We start from the raw sequence: 12,182 nt of genomic DNA, 5'->3' as shown, positions 1-12,182 counted from the left end.
AGTGAGTGCTCCAATCTCTTGTTATGATGTAATATCCAAAGCTTTTATTTTTAGAGGGAAACTAGGATTTGAGGGGGTGTGGCTCCTTTAAGGGCCTGGCAAGGGGCAGAACCCAGAGGTCAGGCGCGCGGTCGCAACACCTCGACTGAGTCTGCGCAGTGAGGGCGGAGGCGGGTCCAAACGCCGCTCGCCAGTGAGGGGCGGGGCCTCGCGGGGGCGGAGTCTGCGCTCCGGATCGGGCTGCGGCTGCGGCTGCGGCTGCTGCACTTCCAGCTTCTGAGGGAAGGAGGCCGAGGCCTGGGCCAAGCCCGGAGCCGCCGCTTCCCGGAGCCTCCTGGAGCCCCCGCGCCGGCTCAGCCTGGGGGCGGGCTCAGGCCCGGCCCGCCGCCGAACCCAGGACAGAGGCTGCATGCCCGAGGACCAGGCCGGCGCAGCCATGGTGAGGGAACGAGGCCTGCCTCAGCCGCAGCCACCCGCCACCCTAGCCCCCGCGGCCTGCCCCTCCCTAGCTCGGTGCCCCCTCTGCCCCCTGCCTTTATCTCACCCCCTTGTTACTCCCTCTCGACGCCTGGCTTCTCCTTTTCCCCGTTCCCCGTCCACCTGCTGGTGTGACATCCCTCCCCCCCAGCTCTCCTTCCCGGTGACACCCTTTTTTATCACCCCCAGTGACAGCTTCTTTCGCGTTCCCCTTTGCCGCCCCCTCCTCGTCCTTTAACCCGACCTTCCTTTTCTCTTCTACCATTTTGCTTTTTTCTCTTTGGGGATTTTTGTTCCTCGCTTCTTCCTCCCTATTTTTCGCTCCTGCTCTTTGCTCTCGCTTCTTACACCCTTTCATCATTTTATCTCCACTGCCCCTTCCTCTCCGTATCCTTTCTCCCCTTCGTCCTCTACCAGTCACATTTCCTCTCCCCCTTAATCGGATGTCCTTTCTCCCCCGCTCTCACAGCTGTCCCCATTTCCTTCTAAGGCTTCAGGGGTCTATGCAGGAACAATTTGAGGGCGATTGCTTCCCAGGAATAGTGGGGCGGGCAGATAGGGATTTGTAGGCTTTCTTCTTTTTCTATTTTGTAGAGGGGAAGGGGGAGATGGGGAGTATTGGCGAGAGCCTGGACGCCTTATTGCCTAGTGTTATTGCAAAACCTGGGTGATAGTGTGTTTTGGAGTGAAGCATGGGGTAACAGCCCGCATCCGTCCTATGACCTTTTGAGATACCTAGCCTTTTACAAATAATTACACATGTTTTGAAACGTATTTTTATTTTGAGTGTCTTTTAATGTGGAGGTACATATAGCTTGGGAAATTTAAAAATATTTGTTTGCAGGCTTAACTATTACTCAGAACAAACGACTTGTTTTTGTTTGGAGGCAGAGACCAGGGCATCTGAAGACTGAAAATAGGGTTGGCCATCAGATTATGCCAGTCTCTTTAGTACCTTCTAATACCATCGTTTGTTTTGTCCTCTCTGCCTTTAGTTGAGAGACCCTTAATATTTGCAAATTTTCTCCTTCCTGTTTCAAAATAAGTTGAGGCTTCAGTTGGTTTTTCATTGAGTTGGGTTACACATGGTTTGCAGTACATTTAATAAACACATTGCTGATCATATCAGCAATCTAAATTTTGGTCTCTGGGGGGAATAAAATACTCTAGTCAATACTAAGTCCTGGTAATCATGCTCTAGGAGGTTAGTCAGTTTTTGTTTTTACCCCATTCATTTTTTAGGAAAGTGGCTTATTATAAAATCATTTAATTTGTGAACTTTCCCTAACTCACTGCATCTTTCGGTGGTTCTTCTGTGTCTACCTCGACAACAACCCTTCACATACCCAAACCATCACACCACCTTTGTGTGGTAACCTGTTTCTCCCCCTGAAATGTGTTCTAGGCAGCAGAAGCTGTGCCTACTTATTCCTATTATTCCCAGTGCCAGGCCATATGCGTGCTTGAATGATTCACTTTGTGGTCTCATTTTCCTATCAGACAAGTATGATCTTAAACTGAGATTTGAGACAACTAGAGGACTACATAGAAAGAGTGAGTTCAGGAGAATTTTTTTTTTTTGGTGCAAAAAATAAATTTAGTAAGATGCAATGATCTCTTTAGAATAAAGTAAGTTGTCCTGCCTAAGACACCAGATTTCTAGGTTTTTGGAAGCATTGGCCCTCTCACTGAGAATGAAATTATGAGTACAAAGGGAGAAGATTTAAGCTCTTTCTGAGCATTTAGGACCTAAAGGTGTCATTTGAGCTGGTACTGAAAGATGAATATGATTTATATAGATCATTTTGGGAAGGCAAAGAATGCTTTGTTGTGAATGTGAGTAGAAAGTAATTAGGATGTATTGTAGGTAGATTACCTTTATTTAGCATGGAGAGATGAGGAAATGAGAATGTATAGTAAGAAATGTGACTAGAAAGATATATTAGGCATGAGTATAATTTTGACTTTGCCTGCAGCTAACTTGATTTTCTTTACTTGGTAAAACACATACATGCAGAGTAAGAGTGTATGTCTGCGAGAAGTGAAGAGAATGCAAAATATTACTTATTATGAGCTAAGAATTACCGGTAGAGGCTAGTCTATTTCCTCGTACAATATATGTAGTAGGCACTCAGCAAATAGAGTTAAACATTATTATAAAGCTTTGTATTTTATATTTTTCAAAATTTTCATTGTTGTGTTGTGAATAGTTAAGATGTCTAAAACAAGGGTTCTCAGACTTTACCATAAATCAGAATCAGCTGGAGGATTTGTGCCACCACTTCCTGAGTTTATTACGTTGGAGTAGGGCCTCATAGTTTGCATTTCTAACAAGTACTCATGTCATTCTTATCTTCCTGTTCTATGACCAGTACTTTGAGAACCACAGGTTTAAGATGTAATTTTTACTTTTTTAAAAATTTTATTTATTTATTTGAGAGAGAGAGAGAGTGAACGGGAAGGAGAGAGAGAGAGAGAGGGAGAAACTGTAGCAGGCTCCACGCTGAGCTCAGAGCCCTACGCGGAGCTCAATCCCACGACCACGACATCATGACCTGAGCCTAAAGCGAGTCTGATGCTCAACCGACTGAGCCACCCAGGCGCCCCTAGTTCTTACTTTTTATTCTTAATTTTTTTTGAGTGCCACTGACTGTGTTGGCACTGGGGATATTACAAATAATACAGATAATGGTCCCTGACTTTTTGTATATTGTGTGTGTGGACAATCTAGACATCCAGCAAAAAGAGTAATTTTAAATGCAAAGCGTGCTAAGAAAGGAAAAGTTGTGGGATCATGGTATGGGATAGTCAGGGCTGGCTTCTCAGAATTTTACTTTTAGGAAGAAAACTGAAAGATTAAATTATAGGAATTGTATTGTGGAAAACCAGATAGGAAGACTGGCACAGTGAATGACCCATGGTGGTACTTCTCTCTTGCCTGCTTAACACTGCATATCCTGAAGGTCTCAGCTAAAGGAACTCAGGGAAACCTCATCTGCCTTGCTTACCCCTTAAAAAAACCCCTAAGTCACACCCCCTCTATTATGTAACCCTCTTTCATAGAATACATATCAATTGTAATTATAATGAGAAGCAGTTATAAATGCTAAAAAGAAAGAAATCAAGTAAAGTATAAAGTGACATTGTATAATTAACCCTTGAACATTGCCAGGGTTAAGGGCATCAACCTCTGTGCAGTCAAAAATCCCAGTATAGGGGCGCCAGGGTGGCTCAGTCGTTGAGCGTCTGCCTTCGTCTCGGGGTGTGATCGCGGAGTCCTAGGATCGAGCCCCACATCGCGCTTCTCCGCTGGGAGCGTGCTTCTTCCTCTCCCGCTCCCCCTGCCTGTGTTCCCTCTCTCGCTGCCTGTCTCTCTCTCCGTCAAATAAATAAAAAAAAATCTAAAAAAAAAAAAAAAAATCCCAGTATAACTTATCTCCCCAAAAACTTAACTACTAATAGCCTACGGTTGACCTGAAGCCTTACCAAAAACATAAATAATTAATGCATACTTTGTATGTTGTATGCGTTATGAACTGTATTCATATAATAAGATAGAGAAGAAATGTTGCTAAGAAAATCATAAGGAAGAGAAAATACATTTACAGTACCATACTGTAAAAATCTGTGTATAATTAGACCCACACAATTCAGACCTGTGTTGTTTAAGAGTCAAAGGTATATGACTGTGTGGCAACTATTTTAAATAGTATGTTAGGCTAATATTTATTGAACATGACTGTGAATTTTAAGTGCCGTTTTAAGTGCTTTATATATTTTATCTCATTTAATCCTCATAGCAACGCAATGAGAAATATACTAGCTCTGTGAAGGTAGAAACCACGTTTGTTTGGCTCACCGTTGTATCTTTAACACTACATACAGCCTCCTGGTGCATTGTAAGTGCTCAATAAATATTTGTTAAATGAATAAATGACTTTGGGGATGCTCAGAAATTCAGGGAGGCATTGTTGAAAAAGGGACATTTGAATTGGGGGTTTTAACAAGTGGGGTTTTATTGGATAAGAGTTTGGGAAGGAAGGCCATTCTTGGCAAAGGGACCAGCTTGAGCATAAAAAGTGGGACCTAAGCAGGCATGATGTATTCTGGGAAATGGGTGGCTCTAGTATTGAGGATGCAGGAGAGGATGAGACTAGGTGAGCCTAGGGTCAGATTGTGGAGGACCTTGAGTTATACGCTTAGGAGTTTTGGCCTCACTGTAAAGACCCAGAGTACCTTGAAAGGTTTTCTTGTGTGAAGGAATATCATAATTAAGAGATTTTGAAGATTATCACTCTAAATCAGTATGAAACATGTTTTGGTGTGGAAAGAGCTATTGCACTAGTCTAGGTGAAAATAAGTGTGTGAATTTTCACCCTAAGCTTGTTATGGTGGTGGTGATTTAAACTGGAGGAAGGAGAATATAAGGAAATAAAATACAAAGTTAGAGTGGTGCCAGAGTACACCACTTTTTGGCTAAGTGAATTTTCTATAGAGGCATTACTATGGAGTTGTAAAAGAAGCACAGAATCACTAATAGCTTTGCAATTTTGCTCACTGGGACTCAGTTTTCATATATGTTGCTGTTAGGGATTTGTGAGAATATAAAAGTAAATTTACGTACCAAAGTCCTTTATTTACAAATAGTAGGTCTCCCAAAGGCCATATATTAGGTCATGTAAAAAGAATCAGCACTTCCCAATCTCATTTTTTTAAAATAATTTTGTGTGGTATAGGGAATAATTTTATTTTATTTTATTATTATTATTTTTTTAAAGATTTTATTTATTTATTTGACAGAGATAGAGACAGCCAGCGAGAGAGGGAACACAAGCAGGGGGAGTGGGAGAGGAAGAAGCAGGCTCATAGCGGAGGAGCCTGATGTGGGGCTCGATCCCAGAACACTGGGATCACGCCCTGAGCCGAAGGCAGACGCTTAACCGCTGTGCCACCCAGACGCCCCTAGGGAATAATTTTAAGTAAAATGTACTTTATTTTTAAATTACTTAATAATATATTGAACAAAATATATTAAAACAAATTTCAGCCTTTTCCTGTTTAACAAATGACACATTAACATAAGATAAAGCATTATTTGTCATATTTTCAAATGAGTATATATTACAGCGTAGATTGAAATCATGTTTACGGCATCAAAATAGGTAAGAACTGACTTTTTAACCTTAAATTTGGAACTCTTGCATTTTTGTACCTGAAAAATCAAAAAGTTTTTTAATTGTTCTGTTTTATTTTTAAGTGACAAAAGGAATGATTGCATGCTGCTACTTGTAAGCCTGTCTCCACAAATAAAATACTGGAAGTATAAATAGTTCATTTCCAATAAATGAAAAGTCAAATTGGATATAACTATCACTGCATTTCTTTGTAGTTTTTTTGTTTTGTTTTTAGGTTTTCATTTTAATTCCAGTTAGTTAATAGACAGTGTTAGGTTAATTTTAGGTGTACAATATAGTAATTCAACAATTCCCGTGTATCACCTGATGCTCATCACACCAAGTGCACTCCTTAATTTCCATCACCTATTTAACCCATACTCCCATCCCCTCCCCTCTGGTAATCATCAGATTGTTCTCTGTAATTAAAAGTCTGTTTCTTGCTTTGACTCTCTCTTTCTCTTGTTTTTTTCCTTTGCTTTTTTGTTTTGCTTCTTAAATTTCACATGAGTGAAATCATTTGATACTCATCTTTCTCTGTCTCACTTATTTCACTTAGCATTATACTCTCTAGCTCTCTCCATGTCGTTGTAAATGGTGAGATTTTGTTCCTTTTTTATGGATGAGTAGTATTCTGGTGTGTGTATGCGCGTGTGTGTGCGCACGCATGCGTGCATGTATACATATCACATCTTACCTTATCCATTCATCAATTGATGGACACTTGGGCTGCTTCCATGTCTTGGCTATTGTAAATAATGCTGCTATAAGTGTGGGGTGCATGTATCCCTTTGAATTAGTGTTTTTGTGTTCTTTGGGTAAATACTCAGTAGTGTGATAGCCGGATCACAGGGTAGTTCTATTTTTAACTTTTAAAATGATACTGCACTTTTAATTTTAACAGCATTGAAAATAGTGTATATTTCAAAATTTTATTGTATACAGAGCATACTTGTGTGAATTTGTGGACTCTACCGTACTTAAGGAATCTGCAGTTAGGGTCCCACTAGTTTATAGCGGTCTTATAGGGTTGCTAGGGCCACACAGGTTGTACTGCACAACTGAGGTGGTAACCATATATGTGGACAACAATGGGTCTACAAAGATCTATATCGTATGTAGTTGGCAGTGTCTAGCACATAGTAGGGGCTCAGCAAATAGTTGCTAAATGAATGTGTTTTGCATAGTATACTAGGACCTTTTTAATCCAATGATCTGATTATTTTATGAGAAAAGTCTTTGCATTTTATGCTCAGTAATACTGAGCACACATTATGAGTTTTTTGTGGCTCTAAGTTTTGCTTACACTGATCCTTTTGTCTAGAATGCTGTCCTTCTTGACTTTTAAGCCTTCAGCATCCCCTTAAGGCCTATTTCCTTTGTGAAGCCTTCACTTACCTCCAGGCAGCCTTGGCTTACTCTTTTCTCTCTCTCCTGTACTTGACATTGTTGGTTAAGGAAGGTGGCTGTCTCTCCATATTGCGAGCTCTCTGAGGACAAGGACAGTACTGTGTTTTTTCAACTTCATGTTTTGAGCACTTAGCATAATGCGTGAGACATAGTAAGTAGATAAATATTTGTTCAGTAAAAGAGTCTGTGCACTTTGTAGAGAACATGATAAGGTAGTGTTAACTGAGATGTGAGTTATGAAAGATGGGAAAAAAGATGAATACTCTGTGTAGGTGCCCTGAGGGGAAAAAGAGGTTTGGTGGGCAAGAAGTGTTGGATCAGATAGTTTTTCTCTTACTAGCCCAAGTGATACTTTTGACCTGGAATATATGTATGTTTTTGTCTAGAACAGTTCAGCANAAGAATTGGGGAGGAAGCCAAATGATTTCACGATGGATTGCTAAGCAATGTCTTTTTGTATAAACACTTTCAAATTATTTGTCTATAATTTGTGGAGATGTCCTTCCAGAGAATAGAATATTTAAACACAGATAGTAAAGAATGAGTTACTTGTAAATCTAGAGGAGTGGTTAATTTTTTTTTTTTTAAAGATTTTATTTATTTATTTGACAGAGATAGAGACAGCCAGCGAGAGAGGGAACACAAGCAGGGGGAGTGGGAGAGGAAGAAGCAGGCTCATAGTGGAGGAGCCTGATGTGGGACTCGATCCCAGAACGCCAGGATCACGCCCTGAGCCGAAGGCAGACGCTTAACCGCTGTGCCACCCAGGCGCCCCAGGAGTGGTTAATTATTTAAACATTTTGTTAGCTCTGTATAAAGATCTTCTGTTTTTTCTTTTTTCCTATCTCTAGTTCTCCCTTGTACAAACATTTTTCTTAGCTCTCCAGCATCTTAATGCCTGTGCAATGTCATATTCTCCTTTTCTAAGGACATTTTTAAAGTTTGAATGTTCTTGGTTATATAATATCAGTTTTTTTCTTTTTGTAGAACTTGTAACCTTTGGCAAATCGTTTTACCTCTCTATGCCTCCGTTTAAAAATCCCTAAAATGAAAATGTTGTATTGAATCTTCTCTGTGATCCCTTCCACCTCTTAAGATTCTAGGAAGTTAAAGGTAAATTATTATAGTAGATATATTCTATTAGCTATGGTACTGTGGGATCAGGGCACATGAACTATTACGTCCGTGAATATATTACCCAGCTTTTCACACCAAAAAATTTTGGTTATGGTAATACTTGCATAGTACTTTAGTATTTTAAAGGCATTTTCATATACACATCTCATTTATTCTTCATCACCATTTTGTAAAGTAGTCAACATAGAAGTTTAGCAACAATTTTACAGATAAGAAAACTGAGAAGTTAATTTATTTTCCTAAGATCACACAGCTAGTAAGTAGTAGAGCCAGCACTGACTGCAAGCCCAGTGTTCTTTCCATTATTAACCTGGCTTCTCTGTTTACCATATTATATTTCAAAACTCATGCTAGCAGTTAAGAGAAAAATAATGCTGAAGTATCTCTTTGAGTTCACGATTCCTATGATCATATGTACAGTGATTACTGACCTGAGTTTTTGTTTTGTTTCTTAGGTTGTTTTATTACATGAGTTAAGGTGGAAAGAAGGGGATTTATTTACCTTGATCTTTTTTAGATAGAACTCTGGCTCCTTGCCCTTTAGCATATAGCTGTTTGCCACACTGGCCAGGCCTTGCAGTGATACATGCAAGAAGCTTGCCTTATCTGCGTTTTTATCTGGCATCTAGGGATCTTTAAGGAGTAGTTGATGGTTTTTAAAAAAGAAAAGTAAGTCCCCCTAGTCCATTCCAAATAGTTTGATATATCTGTACCCTCGAACACAGTATATCTGTGCCCTTGGTATTACCTTCTTGACCTTCTTCTTCATTTGTAAAATGATAATGTTTGGGGAAGGAGAAGATGAAGGGTTTAGATCATATCTAAGGTTATCTTAGATGTTTATTGCTAGAAATCTGACTTGGTTGAATCAGTAGTAGAAAATACAAAAACCAAAAAACCCAAAACTAATGAACTTAGAAGAGGTTTCCCATGGAGTACTACTAAAATGAGGAGTCAAAGATTGTCCAATATCTGAAGTTTCTTATACTCATGAACTCATGATACTTGTCTGCCTTTCATTTCCACGCTTTAATTTCAGGGCTAGCCTTAGGACTTGATATTTCTTTATGGATAGATAGTCTTTTTATCTAGGCGCAAAAGTATTTTAAATACACCTAACAATAAATTTGTGCTTGAATGTTCTTCTGTTCGTTCAATAAACATTTAGTGCCCACTATGTAGTACGTATTATTTTAGGCTCTGGGAATATATCAGTGAACAAAACACAGTTTTGTTCTGTAGAGTTTATATTCTATAATAAGAGGTAGTATCTACTGGGCTGTTACATCAGTCACTGTTCTAAGTGGTTTACACTTAGAATTTATTTAATTCTGACAATAATCTTATGATGTAAATACTGTTATTGTCTGCATTTTATAGATCATAAAACTGAGGTGCAGGGAGATTAGGTACTCTGCCTAAGATTATATCATTTTGTAAGTCGTAGAGCTGGCACTTTAGGCAGGCTGACTCCCAAACCACCACTTTTCTTCTTCTTCTTTTTTTTTTTTTTAACATTTTATTTATTTATTGGACAGAGAGAGACAGCAAGAGAGGGAACACAAGCAGGGGGAGTGTGAGAGGGAGAAGCAGTTTCCCCACAGGCTCGATCCCAGGACGCTGGGATCATGACCTGAGCTGAAGGCAGACGCTTAACGACTGAGCCACCCAGGTGCCTCCCAAACCACCACTTTTCAGAACAGTATTACACAATCCTCCAGAGAGATGTCAATAAACTATTTTTAATCATAAAATTATCAAGTTTGTAATCTTTGTAGTCACTGGTTTCTGGCCCAGTCTTAAGAAAAAAAATCATCCGGGTATACCAAAAAAAGGGGGGGGGGGCACTATCAGAGCCATTTGTCTTCTTTTGGAGGGTTTGTCAGGTTTAGGAATATTTCAGGTAGGAAATGAGATTTTGAGCCTGATTCACATGAGTTAGAACTGAGCCAATTACAAAAAGCCAGGATCCTAAAATGCCTACACCCTGGAGGTGTAGGGAGACAAGCTTAATTGTCCTGATATGGACTCTGGATGGGAATAGTCTCCCTTGAGAATTTACAACCATGAACCTGCTGTCTTATGTGTCTGAAACTTAAGTTTATATTACTTGTGTGAGGTCATTGCTAGTAGGAAGGGAATATTTACTGAGTAATTACCCTATCAGGCATTGTGCTGATCAGGTTTTAAACATACTTTCTCACTTCATCCTGACAATAGCATCATGAAGTAAGTAGCAGTATTATCCCTATTCTACTGAGGACAGAACTAAAGGTCAGAAAAGCTAGATACTTTGTAGTGTAGTAACACCTAGAATTCAAATCTAGGTCCAGTATTCTTCCTATTAACCACAGTGCCTCTGGGAAAAGCACTTTATTTTTGTGGCTCAGCTTCCTTATCTGTAAAATGAAATTTGTAATATTTCTCCTTTCATTTCATAAGATTATTGTATCAAATGAAATAAAGGATATGAGCTTGCTTTGTTTACTGTAAGACATTGTTACCAGCATCATCCATGAAGTATATTTTTCCTTATAATTAACCAAAAGAGAGACCTCAGTATTCAGTGATCCTGAAACCCACAAGGTCTGTCTTGAGGAATTAAAGCAATTTTAATACTTTTTATATCAGCTATTTCCTGAAGTAGTGTCAATAGGAGAAATAAAATGAATTTTGAGACAAGTTACAATCTAGTAATTTACTAACTCATTCAAGAAATAATTTATTGGGTACATTTTATGGGGCTTCAGTTCCGAGTGTAAAAGCAGGGAATCTGCTTATAGGTAGTTCATGTAGTCACATACTCAGTAGACACCACTCATTTGCTCTGTACCAGAGTAGGGGACACAAAAATGGATAGGGCGTGGGTCTCAACCCCAGTCATTTTCAGTATTTGAGACATTGAATTCCTTCTGATAGATGATGAACTGTTCTAAAACTCCTTTCCTAACTCCTAGGGGCTGGTAAATGATGTAGTTCCCCAGGCGTTAATTTTTGTAAACTAAAGGCTCCATACTAGAGAACTACTTAGTTACTAAGAATTACTACAATTTAGTAATCAGAAAGCTAAAGTTAGCAGATTACGAGTTTATTGAAGGCTCTAGTCTTTTATGAAGAAGTCTGACATTTGAACGTATTACAAAGCTCCTACTACATGTGTACAAATGTAGCTTTTTGGAATTCCTGTAATTTCTTGGAAGAGAGCTTTGTAATCAGTGCATCAGCAGTGTTGTCTTGAGTTGGTAGTTTTTTTTTATGGTTGCTAGTTTTGTATCTTAATTATGAATTGTCATTAATTTAGCTTTATTATTGATATCATTTGTTTTATTTTGTTAATCTAGTGTATGGTGATGATGTATATTTGCATTAGTAATATTTTTGACAAAAATCTTTCCAAATATAGACTTTGACAGTGTTGTTAATGAAATAGGAAATATTCATTTTCTTGTTGTTAAACCAGATATTTATAAAATTTCTTTGTAATGATACTTCATTGTTAACACTCTTTCCAGCTGGAACTTGGGAACCAGAGGGATGGGTAGGCTATGAAGTTTTTTGCCTCACCTAAGTGGGCCACAGGAAAAAAAAAATTTTGAGAACTACTTTTCTTGACTCATATCTAGAGGGGGAGTCAGCCATGTAAGCAAAAGTAGATTAACTGTAATAGAACTCTATACAAAGTGTAGTGTGATTATATCTGCCTGTGTTTTGGTTTATGAGGGACATCATAGAGGAGTGGACATAGATACTGGCTCTTGTAGTATGAATAGGAATTTGATACATGGACAAATGCAGAAGGGCATCCTAGGAAGAGGGAACGGCATATATAAAGAAAGGGAGCATGGGTACCACTGGTAAACATTTCTCTAAACCTCAGGTTCCTAACAGAAATAATTTCTATTCTCCATAACTCACAGAGTCGTCATGATTGTTTTGAAAAGGCTTTATAAACTGAAGTGCCAGACAGATGTATATTGATGAAAA

General features: G+C 39.0%; 1 protein-coding gene across 1 annotated transcript in view; it reads left to right on the top strand.

Moving 5' to 3' along the window:
* The first annotated feature begins 227 nt into the window (after positions 1–227).
* ZYG11B (zyg-11 family member B, cell cycle regulator) overlaps positions 228–12,182 on the top strand; it is an 86,589-nt gene continuing 74,634 nt past the window's right edge. The window contains exon 1 of the mRNA XM_040627295.1: positions 228–439. Within this exon, the coding sequence (XP_040483229.1) occupies positions 410–439 (30 nt within the window). The 5' untranslated portion in view covers positions 228–409. The remainder of the gene's footprint in view (positions 440–12,182) is intronic.

The sequence above is a fragment of the Ursus maritimus genome, unplaced genomic scaffold (genome assembly GCF_017311325.1).
Source record: "Ursus maritimus isolate PB19 unplaced genomic scaffold, ASM1731132v1 scaffold_12, whole genome shotgun sequence".
Lineage (NCBI taxonomy): Eukaryota > Metazoa > Chordata > Mammalia > Carnivora > Ursidae > Ursus > Ursus maritimus.
This window is presented reverse-complemented; position numbering and strand designations above follow the sequence as displayed.